General features: G+C 34.7%; 2 protein-coding genes across 2 annotated transcripts in view; one reads left to right on the top strand and one right to left on the bottom strand.

Moving 5' to 3' along the window:
• ZNF804B (zinc finger protein 804B) overlaps window positions 1–22,095 on the bottom strand; it is a 451,467-nt gene that overhangs the window by 398,739 nt on the left and 30,633 nt on the right. The window lies entirely within an intron of this gene.
• Window positions 20,096–20,958, top strand: TEX47 (testis expressed 47). The gene has a single exon (XM_031454853.2). The coding sequence runs from the start codon at window positions 20,197–20,199 to the stop codon at window positions 20,956–20,958; it is 762 nt and encodes a 253-aa protein (XP_031310713.1). The 5' UTR covers window positions 20,096–20,196.

Below are 22,095 nucleotides of genomic sequence, written 5' to 3' on the forward strand. Positions count from 1 at the left end.
AGACGTTGATGAAATCTATAACTGGGTGATGGTCCTAAAATGACTCAGGCATTCACTCTTCACTGGAACCAAGAACAAATCAAGGAGATGGAGAAAGCGGGGATGCACTTTTACAGGGTGTTACAATGGGCAGTGGAGAGAATATCTCTCCACTCTAATATCTCTTGCTGTTGTTTACTTACAAAATCTGTACTTTGTAAAAACTGACACGAAAAACTATGTGAAGAGCATAAAATGTTCTGATGATGTCAACCTCACTGTTTCTGACATATACCTAAAACAACACTGTGGTACCAACAACAAGAATCATGATCAGTAATTTCATTTAATGTTTTGATAGACCTGACCATTCACTACGTGATTGTGCAAGCATTACTTCAATGTAGATACCCAGGTACAATGAGTACCCCTATTTTACAGAAGACGAAAGCAAAAGTCAGGTCCCAAGCAGCATTCAGCCAATACTTCAGCCTACAAGTCTAATGTCTTCTCACTATATCCTACTTTCACTATATCCTTAATAATGAATTAAAATCACCACATCTCATGCTGGAATTTGCCAGTGAGTGTATCAACTCATTATTCCCCATGATACAAAGTATTTGTTAAACTAGAAAGAAGGAAACAGAAGTAACATTTGCTGATCACTTACTATATGCTAGGTCAGAAATTTTAATTATTGTCATAGGTTTTCTAACAAACTTATTAAAATTCATTCCTGTGCCACATTAAAATAATTTCAGCTGGGAAAAACTTAGGCGCAATTACTATGCTCACTGTGCTTTTGAAATTATTGGCTATAAGTTATTCATTTAATTAGGACAAGCTCTGATTTGTCAGCAGTCATTTTGCATAAAATCTAACCTACAGATTGTTTCCAAATATGACATTTTTATGAATACTCAATTTAACAACTCATCAAGCTGACAGTAATACTAACTTCATAGAAATTTATCAAAACATGTATTCATTTAGATTTTGCCATTTAAAAAGATAATTTCATAGGAATTTTTTTCTTGGTCGCAAACTTTTTTTTTTTTTTTTTGCAGGCCACTGAAAAACCTACAGCCCCCTAAATGCTGTGCTTCTGGTGCCTGGTAAATAAAGTGGCCTCAGCACACTGTGCTAGGCACTTTATAGACCTTACCTCATAAGATTATCTGTCCAGTAAAAGAAAAAAAATGTGCTGGGCTACAGATAATAGGTTGCTGCAGCAAAACCCCAGAAAATCTATAAATAAGGAGGATGATTTCCTAGAGAATTCCCACCACATCTGTAATCTCAATTTTCCTTTATCTGAATAACAATTGAATCCAGTGGGAGAAACTGCAGTGAAATAAAGGGTAAATTGAAGACACATGGATAAAATCCTTTTTTCTCCTTTAAAAATGTTACTAGAAATGTTAATCAAGTATAGACTTTATTTGATAAAAATCTAACAACATCAGTTTACTAGTTGTGATAAATATTTCATACTAATATAAGATCTTAACAACAGGTAAACTGGTCGTGGGGTAAGCCAGAACTCTGTAGTATCTCTGCAATTTTTCCGTAAACATAAAACCAAACTATTCTAAAATAAAGGTTTATTATTATGAAGGTAATTAAAAATAAAAAGGGTTTTCAACAGGAAAAAATGACCTAATAATGTTCTATTTACTCCCTCCTTTTTCTTTCTTTCCCTTCATGGACAATTTGGTCATAAAGCCACTGGGCAGGGGTGAGGGGAAGAGGGGGATGGCACTAACCACCTGTGCAGAGGGCAGCTTGTTATGGAAGGATGGAGTTCAAGCATAGTGAGTAAGTAATCATACGGGGAGAAGCCATCAAGTGCCTTGCAGTTAAAGAAAGGAGTTACAAATATGGAAAGAGAGAAAACCAGAACACTATCCTGTGGTGACGCATCGGAACTGGAGGTATTAGCATGAACTGATCGTTTTCAACGTACATACATAAGTATCAAGGTAAGTGTGTCCGTGTGTATAAACTATCTACTGAGAAAGACGTGGTATCAGTTTCACTCTAATAGCAACTGGTAGACTTAGTGCCCAGATATTAATTTCCAAATATCATTCTCAACTAAAAGAAACTAGAGCTCTTTGGAGAAATGGCTGATAACAGTGCTGAGGCAAGGAAAGTACAAAATGAAACAACTATCCACTATCCACTGTGCCAGAAACCAAGAAGGTATTTAAAGAATGAGGAGGAGAAGTCAAAAGGATATGAGAGCCAGCTTGAAAGGGCTCCTATGGCCAAATGTGGGCTAGTAACAAAAAAGCAGTCATGAATAAAAAGGGAAGCCATGAGTCCACGCTAATATAAATTAATAAATAAACTGAAACTTGATGAAGAATAAGATATTTAGATAGTTTAAATTACCTCCTGGGTTAAGCAGGACACGTCTCCAAAAGACCATGTCCTGGTGACTTGTCATGTTTGTGCAAGTGTAACATATGGCAAAGGATCTTTACAGATGTAATTAAGTTTACTACTCAAATGACTTTTAAATAGGGAGATTATCCTAAATCGTCTGAGTGAGGAAGTCAGAGAGATTCTAAGTGTGAAAAGGATTTGACTCATGGTTGCTGATTCTGAAATGTAGGGGCTCGTGTGCCCACAGATTCGCCACAGGTGTCTAGTTTTAAGCATCATATCATTTATATATATATATATACGTGTGTGTATATATATATATATATATGTATACACACACACACACACACACACACATACACATATATACCCACATATATATCATATACATACGCTAATAATAACACATCCTGACAATATTTTTAACTTATAATCTAAAAAGAAAAGTTTGGCTTGAAAAATTATACTGGGTTTCTTGGATTTAGCACAGTAAGCTTATTTTCTATGCTTAGCTTTTTTCCAAGTTGTATTATGTTATGCTGAATTTCTACTGAATAATGTGGATAGCACAGATTGCTAAAGGAAAAAAGTTTATATCAAAAACATGAAGAATTGACCTCTGTAAAAATGACTACATTAAGGGATTTTATTTAGTTTAGATAAGAGAATATAATAATAAAATAACATTACAAATTAATATATCAAATATATAGATTTAAGAAACTTGCATGAAAAGTTTAATTCCCAACTAGAAAAACAGAAGCCATTCCATTAAAATCTGAGCATAAAAAACAGATAATTGTTCAAACTTTTTCTCATCTTTCTTCATTTAAGAACCTGGCAGTCTTTTGTAACGTGAAGGAAAGCAAGGGGAAACAAAAGTGAAAACCACAACTCTCCCCAAAGGGAATAAAGGAGAAGAAACGTAGCTTTTGTTGGATGTCAGACATAACACTAGGCACTTAATATTATCATGCTTTGCTCTACACAACAATTCTAGAGAGGTATTGCCATGTACTCCTATTTTAAAAATAGAGAATTGTATAAGATTATATAATTCAAGGCTTAAGGAACCAATTGTAATAAAAAACAGAAGTAACATTTAATTCAAACTTGTCTTCACAGGGAATCCATGGTCTTTTCAATCAACTAAGTTGCCTTAATTGGACCTCACGATAATTTCATTGGGTAGAAAATGTAAGTGCTATCATCACTAACCTGTGTGTGTGTATAAGTAGACAAAGATAGAGACTGATTTATATGTATAATAAATATATATGTGTATGTGTGTACCAAGAAGGTTATATAAACATAAATATACATATAAAAATATAAACATATAGTATATAGTATCTATGTATATATAAAATACACACACACACATACATAAACATAAAAGTTATGTAACCAGGAAGGTTACACATCAATACTTCAAAATAATAAATTTGTTCTGTAACATCGTCAAATAAAATTAAAATATATTGCTATCTGAAATCTATATTCTTTCATGCATTATTCAATCTGGTTAGATAACAGCCAAATATGCACCTTATTTAAACTGTTTGATCTCAAGAATTACGTGTAAGAATATATACACTATTTTTTTTAAGAAAAATGAAATGCCCAACTCACGTGACAAAAAGTTTTCCAGATGCAACATTTCATGATGTGATACTAACCAGTATCCAAGAGTAAGGTGTGCAAGATATTAGAACCCAAAAGATATGTATCAATTCTGCACACCTTTCCCACAAATCAGAATCTTCACACAATCAGAAGTGTCTTCTTTTTGTTTTTTCTTTTGTTTCCTTCTGAGTGATATAGACCATGATGGTGCATTAGCTATGCATGGCCAAGAGTATGGTACAAAACTCTGTGCCAGTTCACCATTTCTATTTAGCCTTTAAAAACCCAAGTAATGATAACCATAAGACTCTTGCTCAAAATCTTAGAGAAGACATACTTATAACAATTGTATAACTCATTTAGCTTTTTTAAAAGACAGAGTTCTATGTAGTATATCTAAATTCAGAATTTAATTACAAAGCAACTCCTGGGCACTAATTGGCTCATATTTCTGGAGAGGAACCTGACAAAATGATCCTAAATCCTCACATAATACATAATCATTTCTCCATATATTTCACATCTGGAATTATCTTAATAAAATTCTAAAATGAACAAACAAAAATGAACAAAGATGTTCACATAGTGTTGCTTACTTTAACAAAAAAAGTAGGCAAAATAAATGCTCAAGAGTACAGGACTGGTTAATAAAGGCATCTGTACATTGGAATCTGCAGCCATTAAACAAAATTTTATTGCTTTATATACTTCTACACAGGTTTTTAAAATACATTTTATGTACTTTTAGTGCTTATTATGTTTTATTAACACTAAAAGGCATTCATAATATGTTACTAAATGGTAAAAACAAACTAAAAACCATAATAATAGCATAAGGTAAAAAAGTGTATGTGTGTGAGTGTGTGTGTAACATCATCAGTGATATACAGTAGGTGAAATGAAACATATCTACGCACAACTGCAATTACAAAAGAGAATCACAGAATATGCATAATTGTTCATTTCCTGATTTATGATGTTCAGGTCAATATCATCTTCTTGTAACTTTTCTTCATTTTCTAAGTTTTTATAAGAAATGTATGGCCATTAGGTCATATAAAATTCATATATAATAATAAAGGGGTGGAAACCTGGCCAGAATGCATGTGAGCCATTTCTCAGGTTGGTTCATACTGCTTAGCCCTAGTTTCTGAGAGGTGGGGCTGATCATCATTATTGAAAATGGCAACCTTCCACCAACAGAGCTGAGAGGTTGAGAACACCTTGGCAGGAGACAATCACTCTGAACTATCCACAAGTGTTAACTGCTATCTCCTCACATTCTGATTAGGGAGAAGACAAATCAATGTTGTCAATAAAGAGTGTTTCTTCACTTGAGAGAAGCTTCTATGCAAAGAAAAGACCATGCCTAGGTTTCCTCCGGTTTTAAAGCTTAATATTAAATTTATTAAAGTTGCAAATTCAAAAGCCTAACTTACCCTTAAGTTTTCAGATAATTTACAAAATAGTAGTCTAGAATATTTTAATAGTACCTTATAAGGAGATTTCAATTGATCACTGGTACAATTTTTAAATAATCCTTCTTTTAATTAATTCCTTTAAAAATTGCCTGTTCGACAAACTGAATTGATTAGATAAATAGATGGGTGGATAGATAGCTAGATAGTTAGATATCTAGATAGATAGTTAGATAGTCATTAAATCAAAATCTTAAATGATACAATACTATATGTAACTTGGTAAAATTTCAGCTTAAAGTGAAATAATCCAAAAATTCAAACCAATTACTCTATTACACATTTTAAGACAGAAAACAAAAGGCTAACCTGTCACATGGTAGGGAAAATTCTCTTACACATTAGAAATCCTTAAATACCAAGTATGCACAGATCTCTTCTTAACACAAAAATATTGCTGCTAAACATTTAATTATTTTAAATATTTCTACTATAAAGTATAAATCTTCCAAAGTTAAAAGATCTTCATCCATGAAGGAACAGATATCACTACAAACAGTTTAGAGGTTACCCTCTCAGCCAATTGAAGTTATATGTTGATTAGGGATTGTAACCAAATTGCTGACTGAATTTTTGTCAGCATCATTAAGGGTCACCTTGAGCCCTTCTCATAATCTGTAACAAGGACTTTATAATTTAAGGAGGGTTGAGTTCAAAACTCTTGAAAGCCATATAGACCACATTCCAGATTTACTAATACCCTTACCCAATTTTTATGTTATATTAACCTTCATCCCACTAAATACACCATTTAATTAAATTCAACAGTGTTCAGTCACTGTTTCACTCAGTTCTGAATTCTTTTTAGACTCTTTATTTCCATTAGAACCACAATTCCTACACACACACACACACACATATGTATATATTCCACAATATTTGATTAGACTTTGGATGTCTCTCACAGCTAGCAGTCAACAATATCTAAAGTCTTTCTCCTGATAAATACGTATGTATGCACATGTATTTTGGAGAGAAAGCAAGAGTGAGAAGATGGTTAAATCACTGGTAAACAGTTCAGTTTAGAGGTAAAGAAACCTCACTGTCTTCTTGCTACCCTACCTTCTATGCTAGGCAAGTTGATAACTAACACTTAACTGACAATGTTTAGGAAATAAGTTCTACTTTTAAAAAAATGTATTACTTTTTATTCATTTATTTTTAAAGAATCAGACCACTTTTCCAGTCCACTTTTTGGAAGAGGGAAAGAGAGTGAATTTAAATGTGAGCTCAACTGCTCAGCCTGCAGTGTGGTGTTAATATGGGCATTTGAAAGGAGCCGCCCTGGAGCCGCCATGCTGCCCCTCACGCTAGCGCTCCCACTGACAGCAGGTCCCCAAACTCAGAGAGTTTAGCATCTCAGTGGAATCTTTTTCACTTCAATTATGGGAACTCCATTGACCAGTGAAGGAGAAAATATGCCGCCTTATATTTAGAATACGTTGCTTTTACCTCCTGAGGGCAGACAGGTAAAATAGATTTAATTGTGCTCAAGGAGTTATTTTTTTAAAAAGCAATTACTTACTAATTCTCAATGCCAAAATAATGCTGAAAAATCTAAAAAGGAGCCCATAATCTTACAGAAGAGTTACAGCTGGAGATCCTTCATATTGTATAGTTCTTACCAAAGAGATCTCCAGTTTTATCTGTACTACAAAAAGACATTGGCTTCCAGCAGCAGGATTATCATCTGCCTACTTGGAAAAATGATTAATTTAAGATAAACAGATGCTGCCTTCAGACATACTGATTGTATTTCCCAGATACTCTGCAGCAATGCTCTCCACTCAGACATTATAAAATATTCAGAGGGATGGTTCCTTTCTACTCACGTAACACAAAGCATTCAAGATTTAATCTAGCTCCCTGTATGGCACGGTTGAATTTTATTTCATTTCACCCTCACCCTACCAATATAAGTCTCTCCCTCTTTAATTTAACTTTTCTTAACATAAACTTCTTTTTGTTCCTTTCATTGCTCACCTTTACATTTCATTGTATAAAGAAGACTTAAAATAGGACAGTAAAATTATGCCACTTAAAGCAAATTAATAAGTCAAATAGAAAATAACAATCAAAACCTGATAATAATGTGTTTAAATTCTGCAGTGCAAGACTATATTTTAGTTTTCCCTGAAGAGATTTTATTTTTTCTAAAGATTCACTTTTTAAAAGTCTAGGTTTTAAGTGTGAGGTTGTCTTCAGTCAAAAAAAGCTATTTTTTAAATCACAAAGAAAATTGTTAAAGGCAAAGAGAATATGTACTAGGCTAGTACTGTTTTACAATACCATAAAAACATGACCAAGAAAAATTTCCTTCCTTTTCTGAGGCACAGGTCTGGAGAATGACCTTATTTAAAACAAACAAACAAAAAAAAGCAAGACCAGCCCAGTCCTTAAATATCACCGGAGGCAAATTTCTAATAACTAAGGATGAGCTACTACCCAAGTCACACCATTCACCACCACATCTGGAAACTCATTAAATATCATTTCCTACAACCCTGTGAGCCAAATCCAAAATAGGCCTTTAGTCAAGAGTCAGAGCTTAAAATTATGATACCTTTTTACTGTAGTGCTGTCTCATTTTTGAAAAGTTATACACACAAATGAGACAGACATTGACTATGGGTCCATGGTAGTTAGGTATATTTCGTGGAGTAAACAGAGATTTAACCTGTCAAGCAATGACTAGGCCAGGCTATTTCTCTACCTTGTAAAAATGCCCACAAAACTGCCAGACTGGAAGTAATCTTACAATTTCAGCCCTGTTTATGACAAAATCAAAGTCAGCCAACCATCAAACCATAAGCAAACAGTATGGCTTCTCTCAAAGTCAAATTTAATAAAAATTATATTCATAAATAGATATAATCACAGCAAGTATAACCAATACTCAAGTTGTCTGGCCAGGAGAGTTGAAAATTCCAACCAGTGGGGGATCCAAAGGATCTTCACATTTGACCCTAAAACTTATTAGATGATTCTGAGAATTTTGCCTTAAAGTTATGCTTTCATGCATCTTGTATTAATGGATATTTCTGAGTATATTATAATTGAATAAAAGAGGCTTAGCCAATTGAGAAGCGAAAAGTTTTACAAGAATGCAAAATATTCACATAGAAATCATAATTATTCCTACCAACTAGATCACTGGGTTAAGAGTTTAGACCTTCTAGTTAGTTCAGCCAGTATCTTACAAAATGTAATGCTTAGAACCTCTCAAAGCTAAAAGAGGCACAAAATGATTATTTATCAATATTTCAGCACACAAAAGTACACTTAGTCCAGAATAACTTTGCCTAGGATCTCCCTGGGGATAAGTACCCATATTGAAATGGTTTTTCTATGAGGTCAACAGTGGCATATATATGTGGTTGAGAGGTTCCTGTTACAGAGACAAGGAACTAGGGTGACAGATGAGGCATGGGCCAGAAAGGCATTCATGCATCTCCAGCAGATGCCAGCACCGAAAAAATGATGACGAAGGACCAGATGCCTACACTACCCCACTGTCATGTGACTCAAGACCCTGGTAACTGGTCCTCCCAAGTAAAGTAGCCACCCTAGTATACTTTCATTATGTGTAACACACTTCAAAAATAAAGTGATTGTCCCTTATAATTACATATATTAAACCAATGATACTTAGTTTCACATGAGGATCTGAAATGTCCACAGTTGTAAAAGTTAGTGGGTATAGTTCCTGAAGAAATATGGAGTTTTCCTGAATCAAAATGGGCAAAAGGACTTTAAATTCAGCACAGGCTGGAAAGGTTGTAGGATAATAAAGTCTTTGCTGGCTAAATCAAAGAACATCTATTTAGATGACTAAGACATAGCCAATCTTTACAAATATTTCATTATGTTGTTTTTACTATATTGCTGCTCTGGTTATATGAAATGAAAAAATGATACAGTTACTCAGACTCAGATTAATAATGCTCTTACTTTATAAAAAGAAACACTTTTTAATGTTTCATTCTAGCCTAAATCCTCATTACATAAATGGGATACAATGTTTCAGCAGGTATTTCTGACCCTCAAATGGTGCCTTTCCAAACATCTTGAATACAGTTATTAACACCATTAAACGTGGCACTCATCATATTGCTTCCCTGCATTCAAACATTTAACTGTTCTCTATTGAGCATCACAAAATTCAGATTCCTTTAACTATTTTTTGAATAGCTCTAGCACCACCTGACTTACTGAAACATTTCCTGACAAATGCTCTAATAAATGTCATCTCCCTGTTTCACTATTTCATGTTTATGTGTTTTTGTCAACTGGAGGGCCTTATTATTAATTAGTCTCTTTGTGCCATGTTTTCTGTAACTGTAAAAGGAATTTGTTATGTCAGTGGTGCTAAGCTCCTTTCCAACTCTAAGCTTCTATTCGATTTTCTCCATTCCCCACAGGACACTGATCAAAAAGAAAGCACCAAAATAGATACTGGCTTATTGATGATGTGTTCTAATATAATATGTTGTATGAACCAGAGTCTATTCTTACACAGAAATTATGAAGATATTACTCTAATCAAAATTATCTTTGTGCATGGAAAGAAACTTTGCCATTACTCCAAGATTTTTGAGAAAAATTAAGATTTGTTGTGTTGATATCACATGATATTAAGTGCACCAGGTGTATTAGTAAGTCATACATCTTTAAAGCTCTTTTGTCTGCCAAGATGCAGAAAATAAATCTGATAAAAGTGGAGAAATAAACATAATTCACAGTTGAGTGTTATTAGCAGTCTCCAACATCTCTGTATAGAAGTGATGATCTTAAACTATCTTCAAGGCATGCAATACATGCATTCCTTTCTCAGACTCCACCTTCCTGACTGGACACAATGGCAATTTAGAAAAACACAGCACACTAGTTTTTGAGAGAGGAAAACCTAGGATCACTGTGGCATAATTACCCCCTTCTCTGTAATTTACTATCAGCGTATTCTCATACGCTGATAGTAAATTCTCATTTACTATTTTATTCTCATTCTTCTTACTGCCAAATGTTTTGAGGAGTGGTCTACTTTTTGACCACTTATTCTATGTTGAACCACTGAACAACTGCAAGCTGGCTTCTCTCAACCGTTTTACTGAATCTTTTTTTTTTAAGTCTCCAGGAAACTTCTAATTTCCAATATTAGAAAGTCATCTTGGTCCTCAAGCTTTTGTGGCCTCTCTTTAAAATTTTACCACTATCATCCACTTTTAAACCTCCCTCCTACACTGACCTTCATAGCCCTGTTTTCTTGCTTCTCTACCTCTGATTTTTTTTGCCTCTTTCACTGGCTATTTGCCTACTTCTCAAAATTAGGTGTTCCACCTGGTACTGTTCTCCACCTACACGGTCTCCTTTCCTTTTGTTGTCACAACCACATTGGTTCCCATGGTTTCAACTCTTCCCTCAATGCAGATGACTATCAAATTTGCATCACAATCCAGACTTCTCCAGTTCTCTAGACTCTAATTGCATTTACACCTGCATGTTTCTATGGCAACTCCACTTCAACATAATACATACAAACTATTTATCTTCCAAAATCTGGACTTTCTCCTCTATCCTCCTTCTGTATTTAAAAAAAAAGTAGTCCTCCCAGTTACTGACATTCAAGCTCACAGATTCATCTTAAAGATGCATCTCTCACCTCCCACATCCATCTGATTAAATCATGCCTACCTTCATGATGACTTGCATAGCTTCCTCAATCTCAGCAACTGCTTTAGTTCAGATTCTAACTGTCCAGGGCTGAAGTCTTTAAAGACTCACCCTTCTCTCAGTAGTATGCCTTAGGCTAGCTATACAAAGATATCACTTCATGTGAGGTTTTTCTGGACGGAGGCTCCTGGACTGTGTCTTGATAAATGCTCCATCTTTCATCTCCATGTCTTCCTATCTTGACTCTCAGTCATTAGGTCCAGACACCCCTGAATATTGACCCTCCTTGTGGGGCCCAATTCAGGCAGGATCTGCCATTTTACCAGTTCTACCCATCAGCAGGCTCTCAAGTTAGACTATCCCAGATTCACAAACAGAACAACACATTCATTACCTTTCCTCAAACCATCACCATAGCCTTATTGGTTTTTTTTTTTTAGTGTCCATTTCCTTTTTCTGAACAGAACAATAATGTAGACAGGCTTAGAATATTTGGAAAATACAATACAAATATCACCAAAGTCCACCAATTATAACACTTGGCTAGATTTCTCTCTACTCTAGTTTCCATATTTTTTAAATAAAATTAGGATCACATCCCACATATAATTTTGTGTATTATATTATTTACTTTAGAGAGTAACTGTCTTTCCATGCATGTATAATATTCTTCAAAAATGGTTTCAAGGCACCATAGTATTCCATAATCAATGTATCTATTCAATGTTTCAAAGTTCTCTTTTAATTCCTATAATAACCATTTTCACATTAAATTATTGGTCAATAATTCTATTCCTTTATGATATGTACCTGAAAGACACATTACTTAGTGAAAGAGTATGAGATTTTTAAGCTCATGATCCACATCATCAAATTGCTTTCCAAAAAGGCTGAACCAACTTACTTTTCAACTGGCAGAAGATAAGAGTACTCAGTCACCAACTGCAGAATTCTTAATAGCGCTCTGGCTGCCGCCAGTGTTCCCCATCTCTAGGTTCCTCTGCTCTTCACAGACAACTCTCTAAAACACAGTTATGATTACAAGCGTTCAAAAAACCCAGTGATTCCCTCCTACCCACAGAGTAAAATTCCAACCTCTGAGCATGGCATCCAGCTCCTCCATACACTAGATACAACTTCCTTTCATCTCCTTTCCTCTCCTCCTGTCTGCTTACCCTCTCGTTCACGCAAGCATCTCACCCTCGGGCTACTCTTAGAATCACCTGGAGAGGCTTTCACAAATAAACGTTAGTGTTCATGCCTTATTAATTAAATAAGAATCAGGAGCTGGTTTAAAAAAAAAAATTCCCCACCAAATGATTCTAATATACACTACAAGCTAGCTCATTCTTCCTTAAAGTGAAATATGAGGAAAACACCTGTCAAAAAGGCAAGCTCTTAGACCTCACTTTAAGCGTACTAACGCATACCTTTTAGGGTAGGAGACCAGGCATTGACAATTTAACAAACCTGCAAGATTTTGAAACAGAAACAGACTCAAGTAGAAAACAAACTTGTGGTTGCCGAAAAGTTAAGTGAAGGGAAAAATTACGAGTTTGGGATTTGCAGATACTAAATATTATACATAAAATAGATAAACAACAAAGTCCTACCATATAGCAAAGGAACTACATTTAATATCTGGTGATAACCTATAATGAAAAAGAATATATATGTATAACTGAATTACTATGCTGTACACCAGAAACTAACACAACATTGTAAATCAGCTATATTTCAATTTAAAAAAAAGATTCTGTGGTTTGAGAACTACACTCTAGCCAAACCAGACTATTGCATTTTCTTAATGAAGTGCCACACTTCCCAACTCTGTAATGTATGTCCTCTGCCCTTTATGCCTCAAGCTTACAGTCTGTTCTGTATCTTCTTTGATCCCTGTCTCTGCTCCATATCCTCCCCACCCCCCGGGCCACACATAACCAGACATACAATTCACATTTCATATCTTTTTTATGCTCAGCTTAAGTGCTTGTCCCCCCAGCCACGTTTAATTGTTCCAGCATTTGTGTTTTCAGTGTTCAATGTTTATGTCTTTAGTACAGTATTTCTTCTCTCTAGCCCTGTATTAAACATACTTGTGGAAACTTTAAGCTCCACTGAGAGGACTGAATTTTTCACGTATAGATACAATATCTGGCTCACAAGAATATCTCCACAATATCTGACATATTTTCTACAAATTACAGACTTATTTTAAATGTTTGTATATTGAATAACAAAGTATTTCTAGCGTGTACTCTCCTTAGTAAATAATTATTAAACACTATTCCATACTGTCATGGCAAAGAGAGGCAATGCTGGAGAAGGTAGTTGTTTTTTTTTAATACATCAAACTATCTAGTGATTTGGTGACTATGCTCACTCTGCTTTGCACTGCTAAATCAAGTATACTTTGCCTACTTAATAGTTTATGTATATACTTAGTGACAGACTCTATCCAAGTTGTTAGCCATTTATTTAGACCATTAATTCTTTTACACTAATTATTTAGATATGTCAAAACACAGAGAAGGTTAGCACAAGTGATTTAGAGTTTTCTGTTTTTCTAGCACAGGACCACAAATGAAAGGTTAAAGTGGGATTTCATATTCCAGGTGGAAATCAAGTTCAGTTAATGCACATCCTCACATTCTATAGGAATGAGTTCAAGAAACATTCACAAAGCCACTCTCCAACTCTGCTTCCCTGAAGACCATGGTCAAAGCTTCTATTAAGCTTTCTAAGAAACCCAGCCACTCTTTCTAATCTTGGCATTTCTAAAGCATCAAACAATATTTGCATGGTATTTATTGGGTTTTTCATGGACATCTCAACATCCCTTCTGGACTAAACTCATAAAATCAGGGACCAGGTGCTTCCCACATTTGTGTGTCTTACAGTGCCTATGATACTACCTGGCACATCAAAGGTGTAGATAAATCTGAGACAAATGAGACATTAAAGACAGTACATCAATCTTGTTGATTCCCAGGTACAATGCAGGAGTATTCCTTTCAATTTACTTTATCCAAACCATATACTATCCTCTATTTCCAGAGGAACTGCCGTATCATAGAGAAGCAAAGAGTGACCCTGTGATCATGGATAGAGATAGGGAATAATTTATCTTCACTTTACCCTAGGTAGACAGAATAGAGAGGTTGCTGAGAGCATGTCTGAATTGTGTGCAAGGTACTTACATACCCTATGTTTAGTTTCCTCTCCTACAAATTGTCAGCAAAATTTCTGTCTACCTCAAGGGTTGTTGTGAAGATTAAATTAATAAGTGTAAGAGCATCTAGTAAATGATGCACAGTAAGTAATCAATTAATAGTATTTAATCTTTCTAATCCTTTCTATCTGCCTTACAAAGACAAAAGGACACTGGGGGATTGTTTTTTTCAGAAACATTTGGTTCCAGAGAATAAAGCCAGAGCCTAAAGTGTATAGTGAATATTAAGGTGCACTGCTTAACATGAATTACAAATATATTTTGTGTCTTTATGTGCAGTAAGTTGGATAACAAGGGTAGACAGAATAATTGGAAGAGGACTCCTTAGTATAATAAATTTCAATTCTGGTCCAGCCACTTGTCAGTTGTTTGAACTTAGATACCTAAACAGACCTCTCTAGAAGAAAAAACACTGAAGTTTCTTTTTATCCCATGGGATAGACAGACAAGTTCTGCCTGAGTCACCACATGAGGGTAAATAACTGACCCTTAACAGATGGCACACAAGGACTGAGGTATCTGGAAACACAAATGCTGAGTGTCCACTGAAAGGAGAGTGTATGATTATAATTACATATACCAGTCAATTAAAAACGGACCAAACTGCATGTTGTTTTTAGTCCTATCTGCTCAGAACTTTTCTCTTGACACAACAGCATGGTTGACGAAAGCCAAGAAAACAAGGTCAGTTGCCTTTAAACGTTTCAGATATCCATGTGACAATGAAACTAAAATTTGGAAGAAGCTACCCAATAACTAAAAATGTATTAAGAAATGGAAAAATACACTAGGAAAACATAAATCAAACTATTACCTATGGTGGTAAAAACTACTGTTTCTAAATGTGTTACAGTGAACCACAAAAGGCTGTCACTATCAGTCTGACTTACAGAAATGACAATGTCATATGTGTTAAGCCAACACCAAATAAGAGATTATTACTCTTCTGAAGAAAGAATGTCTTAGTAATATTTTACATGGTTTATATGTGAAACTAGAATGATAAAAGATTATCATTTTTATTAGGTTTATATTGGAAGAACCAAGATATATCAAAGAAACAAAAAACACACATAGGGAGAAAAATCACAACTGGGCTCTTTTTACAGGGACAAAAAAAATAAAGAAATTGTGTTTTAGTTAAGAATGATGTCATGAAGAGGAAGAATCTTAACTTATGTATAAAAGGTTCATTTAAGTTTGTGTGTTCAAAAGGGGCTTCTAGAGAGCAATTCCCTATAAATTCTCCCACTGACATTGATCAATGTTCATGTTAGGTCATAAACCCTGAAGTTGCATGTCCCCATTTTCTCTGTTATAATCCATCATTGTGGATTAGAAGTGAGTGCCAGAAATCTCTCTGGTCCTGATAAAGGCAGAAGCTCCCTCTCCTAACATTCTATAGAAGGGAAGTAAACAGGAAAGACTTTATAAAACTAGTATCTTCTGAACTTTATGAAGCAGACATATCATCAGGTCTTACAGTTTCATGCTCTTAGCTGAATAGGTGAGGCAGGAAAATCTAGAAAAACACTGAGTACAAGACTCATTATAATCCAAATATAACTGAAATCTAGAAAAATGCTGAGGATAAAAGACTAATCATAAACTAAATATAATCTATTCTTATTATGAAGGAGGTAGTGGAAATCAAGATACATTTCAAAGTGAATAAAAAGTCTTAGTATAGAATAAAGTTGGGGGGGGTGGAACAAATAATCCTAAAATGTATATGGAATCACAAAAAAACAGAATTTGCCAAAGCAATGCTGAAGAAAAATAACAAACCCAGAGGAATAACCCTCCCAAACTTCAGATAATACTACAGAACTACAGTAATCAAAACAGCATGGAATTGGCACAAAAACAGACTTATGGATCAATGGAACAGAATCGAGAGCCCAGAAATAAACTCATACACCTATGGCCAATTACTCTTTGACAAAGGAGGCAAGATATACAATGAAGAAAAGACAGTCTCTTCAGCAAAAGGTATTGGGAAAGCTGGACAGCCACATGTAAATAAATGAAGTTAGAACACTCCCTCATACCATACACAAAAATAAACTCAAAATGGCTTAAAGACTTAAACATAAGACAGACAGTATAAACCTCCTAGAAGAAAACCTAGGCAAAACATTCTGTGACATAAATTTTAGCCATGTTCTCCTAGGGCACTCTACCCAGGCAACAGAACTAAAACCAAAAGTAAACAAATGGGACCTGATTAAACTTATAAGCTTTTGAACAGCAAAGGAAACCATAAACAAAGCAAAAAAGACAACCTACAGAATGGGAAAAATATTTGCAAACAATGAGACTGACAAGGGCTTTATTTCCAGAATATACAAATAGCTCATTCAACTTAATAATAAAAACAAAAATTCCAATCCAAAAATGAACAGAAGACATAAACAAGCATTTCTCCAATGAAGACATACAAATGGCCAATAGGCACATGAAAAAATGCTCAATATCACCATTAGAGAAATGCAAATCAAAACTACAATGAGTTAGCACCTCACACCAGTCAGAATGGCCATCATTAAAGAGTCCACAAATGATAAATGTTGGAGAGGGTGTAGAGAAAAGGGAACCTTTTTACACTGTTAATGGGGATGTGATTTGATGCAGCCGTTATGGAAAACAGGATGGAGATTCTTTTAAAAACAGACTTACTATATGATCCAGCAATCCCACTCTTGGGCACATATCTGGAGAAAGCTCTAATTCTAAAAGATATATGCACCCCAATGTTCATAGCAACACTATTTACAATAGCCAAGACATGGAAATAACATAAATGTCCATCAACAGATGACTGGATAAAGAAGCTGTGGTATATTTATATAATGTAATACTACTCAGCTATAAAAAGAATAAAATAATGCCATTTGCAGCAACATGGATGGCCCTGGAGATTGTCATACTAAGTCAAGTAAGCCAGAAAGAGAAAGAAAAATACCGTATGATATCCCTTTTACGTGGAATCTAAAAAAATGGCACAAATGAACTTATTAACAAAACAGAAACAGACTCACAAACATAGAAAACAAACTTATGGTTACTGGGGGAAAAAGGGGTGGGCAGGGATAAACTAGGAGATCGAGATGTGCAGATACTACTATATATACTACTATATATAAAATATATAAACAACAACTTCATATTGTATAGCACAGGGAACTATATTCAGTATCTTAGAGTAACCAATGATGAAAGGAATATACGCATATATATGTACGACTGAAACATTATGCTGTACACCAGAAATTGATATAACATTGTAAACTGATTATGATACAATAAAAAAGGGAAAAAAAGAATAAAGTTGGGGGTAACTTTAAGGAAACATGAATAGATAAGACCAAGGATGTTGGCCTAGGAGACAAGAGAAAAAATGTTGAGTCACAGATTGGGGTATTTGTAAAGGAAAATATAAAGAAAATAACTGTTTAAATGTTGGCATTTTAAAATTTAAAGGCCAGAGGGACATCCAAGGAAAGGAGTGTAAATAAGATTACAAGTTGGGAGTCTTCTGTATAGAAAAAATACTGGGATGGGAACTCAGTTTTTTTTCTTCTTTGTCAACCTCAGCAAACTAGTTGTATCTGCCCTGAGCGTCAGACTGAGAAGGAGTCCAAATCCACAGTTGAGCTCAGGAGGAAAGACTCCACAGTCAATCAGCAATGGTAATCATTCTGTTTGGAGACTAGAGTGGCATAAGGACCACCCACCTGATCTCACAAAATAGAAACATGGATGGTGCTAAGCTAATTGGGCAAGGAGGCAAAGTGAGAGAGTAACTGCATGATGAGTGCAGAGCCTCGGCACTGCCCAGAGTTGCGTGTGAGAAGGAACTGGGCTTGGACACAAATAGAGATTTGGGGAGACATTTAGAAAAGTACAGCATCATAAAAACCAAGAAGTATAGAAAGCTATCAAGGAGGTTGTGAACATAATTACATTCTGCAAAGCAACAGGAATGCAGGCGAGAACAATACACTGGGCAATGACAAGTTTCTATGCACCTTGGGAAAGACTTTTGTTTCAGCAAGTGATGAAGTGAACCGCAGTGAGGAATTATGGCCATTTTTTGTGTACCACACAATTAAGGAATTATTAAGTCACCTCTAACCCTCCAATTTCTGGGATAATGAATCACTACATATTATTAAAACCAGATCATTAGTTTGGATAACACAAATCTAAAAAGTGGAAAACATACTTTAAAGTTTAATTTTTTTGAGTAGGGTGTTTTCTAACCTTGTTTTAAAATTATAGTGTAGAGCTTATGTGAATGCAGTTGTAAGACATGTTAATAATTTTTATCACAAAAAGTAATTTAAATTTACATTAAGAAAACTGAATCCTATAGAAGAACTTTCTTATAACAAGAATCACCATTACACAGAATCTGGTATGTGCTCTTACAGTATTTAATTAGTGCATAAATACCTCTTTACCCTGGGTAGACAGGATAGGGAGACTGTCGAGAGCATGTTTGAATTGTATACAAGGTGCATAACTAATTCGTTCTTTGACTTTCTCTCCTATAGATGGGGGACAAGAAGAAAAAAGAAAAGAATATGTCTAGGAAGATACATCCATCATCTGTCTGACTTACAAAGGCAGCTGGCTAAAAATAAGCCATTCAGGAAAAGAGGCCTTCACTTCCTCTACCATGATGTCGAGGTGTCTACTGAGATATCCACATTAAATTACGAAATCAGAGCTGCCAGTGCACGGTATCCCTTTAACACCACTGACATTGTGATTGGCCAGGGTACTATGGAAACCAGCATAGAACACAGGACAGCTGAGAGCACCTAAGACACTAGCAGTTGTAACAGTGATGGAGGACAAGCAGGGCTTGGAGGACAGGTAAAAGGAAGAAGCATCTGAAGAAAGAAAATAATGTTAAGTTGATCTGCAGGGAAGAGAAGGAGACTGGTAAGAAGACTGCCTTAAAAATAACAGAATTTTTAATTGACCCTTACAACAACAAAAACCAAAAAAAAAAAAAAAAGCCATTTTTGAGGCTTATTGATAGGAGTCAAAAAAAAAAAAAAAAAAAAAACAAAAGCAGCTACTTCAAAAGTATACTGCTATTATCCAAGCAATACTATTAGCTTTTAGTGTACTGAGTAAAAGTTAAATAAGCCAATGAGTAGTTAAGAGATTCCCAGATTTTAAAAGATTTATTGACTAGTTAAATTTATAAAAGAAATTGGGGAATTATCTTAAAAATATCCTTTTTAAAAAATCTGACAAATAAAGGACAATCTGTATTCACCATTACATAAATGAAAAGACACTTTAATGTGATGTCAAGGCTGCTGTCACTGACTGTCAGCAGATATATTCCTCTGCGTGTGCATGTGTGCACACATGTGTGCATGTATGATTCACGAACAGGGGCTGAGAAAAAATATACTATAAATTGAAAAAGAAAATAATAGTCTAAATAACAACAGATTGAGCTTATTAGAGAGTAAGTCCTATCTTCTTCCCACTCCCCAGTTTATTGGGGAGTTTTTTCCTAAGATGTGTTAGTTACTTTGTTGTCAACTTAAAAAAAAAAAAACCTCCATGATTTGATTCTTGCTTTAACATTTTCTTTAATTTCAAAGACACTGTTCATTGATAACACTGGGAAGGGATTTTGCTATTCAGTATCATTTGACCAACTGGGTAAACTTTTTTTTGTCAGAAGAAACAAAAATAAGAGTCCATCACTGAAGAGGTGTCCTCATAATGAAAATACTGTAGGAAGCTTACAACTGGAATCATCTACCGAAATAAACAGGACTCATCATGTCCTTCTCAGTTCATACCCGAAAGAGCACCAAAAAGAATTTTCCATTGGAATCTCTTCTAATACCACAAGTTCCACGTAGTAATTACTTACATTTTCAGGAAGAAAAGCTAAGACTACAGCTAAAGAAATTCCCTCTTAATAGGATGTTCCTAGTGGCCAAGATATCAGCAAACATAGAAAAAAAAGATATTGCTGAATACTATGAAGAACTGTTTCAGTCAATTTTGAGACATCACCTAGGAGAAGCAGTGACGGGATTATTGTTCATATATCCTACTTCCATTCTGCATATCCTTGAGTCCTCCAGTAGTACCCTCTACCAAATTCTTTTAGACTATCTTAACCATGAAAAGGATGAAATGGAATTTTTTATCCAAGGAATGAAAATTATAGTCACGTCCCACAATATCCCAACGAGGCTCTTTATGCAATGGCATGTTTCAGTAATAAAAGTGCCAGTCATGTATCTCGATGATGTGACACAGTCGCAGTCCCTAGAAGAGGTCATCATAGAATTTCTCATCCAAACTCATAAATTAGCACTCTACCTTTTTAAGACTGTCAAAGTGGGCACTAAAGGACCAGGCGATAATTTGCACCAAGTTGCACCTGAATTACTCCTCCCAGAACAAATAATAAAGTACTTATGCAATTCAGCAGAATTCATGGACCCCAAAACTTTTATAAACATGTATAATAAACCCATACATGTTACCTTGGATTCTGAGGTAGTGTGGCCCGCTACTTCCCGTTTCTAGGATGAAGAGAGATGATGTTCAAATCTCTTAAGGAATTTATGCTACTTAAATAAAAGGAAAATATTTCTAAAGTTACTTTTCTCTGTAAAAAGAAAGAAATAGAACATGGCAATCTACACAAAGGTAATAGACAAAGCTTAAAGGGTATGTTGAGTTAAACTTGAAAATTTATCTGGTCTGATATTAAGTTCAATACTTTATTTTCAAAGGTGAATGGGTTTAATAAGGTCATAATAAGTTCTCAAAGGCTAACATTTTTATGTAATGATTTATTTTTTTCATGAAAAGTGGAGATGAAAAAAACAGACACTTGATTCAGATTCTCATTCATTCTCTCAACCATCAATCAGCAGCTGTCATCACAGAGTACTGTGTTCCAGGAGAACAAAATTTAGGAAGGAAATACGACCCTTGAGTTGCTTGCAACCTAAATTTGGAGGCAAGTATATGTAAAAGTAAATATGATGTATGATATATGATAAATATCATTTTTATAGTAGCAGTCTGTAGGAAAGACTTTAAGAGCACAAACAAGGGAGTAATCTCTACATGTATGATACCTGAACGCAGAAAACTAAACCTAAACTTTGAAAATAGTTTCAAAGCTCACATATTCTGGATAATATAATTAAGAGTACTGAGGCTATTATAAAGCTAAAGAACACACCAGCTTTTTGAAATGACTAGAAAATACATTGTCAGAAAGCATTATATTCTTTCATGCAAAATCGTTTATTGAGCACCACGTGATAGGGATATGTCAGGGTACAGAGGAGACATGACCCTTGCTCACTGGGAAAATCTATTTCTAAGTAAGTCTATGTAAGATAAACAAATTGGTTAATTTTTTCAATTTACTTCCTAGAAAATAATTATAAGCAATTTCTATATGACCTATTTCAAGTTGGTCCCTCCCTTCCTTTACCCAGGGTTAATGCTCTTTTGCATTACTTAAAATTTTCTAGTTTGTTTAAGCAATTAAACAACATTAATGTTTTTACTACTTCAGTGATATTTACCCAACATTATTTCAATATCCTATGAAATAGAGTTTGGATTTAATAGAGGAAATATTGTTATATCATTTTGATTTCCTGTTTTATTGCTTATTTGATTTTCAAACTCTTTGGGGGAAAA

Source organism: Camelus dromedarius, chromosome 7, assembly GCF_036321535.1.
Source record: "Camelus dromedarius isolate mCamDro1 chromosome 7, mCamDro1.pat, whole genome shotgun sequence".
NCBI lineage: Eukaryota > Metazoa > Chordata > Mammalia > Artiodactyla > Camelidae > Camelus > Camelus dromedarius.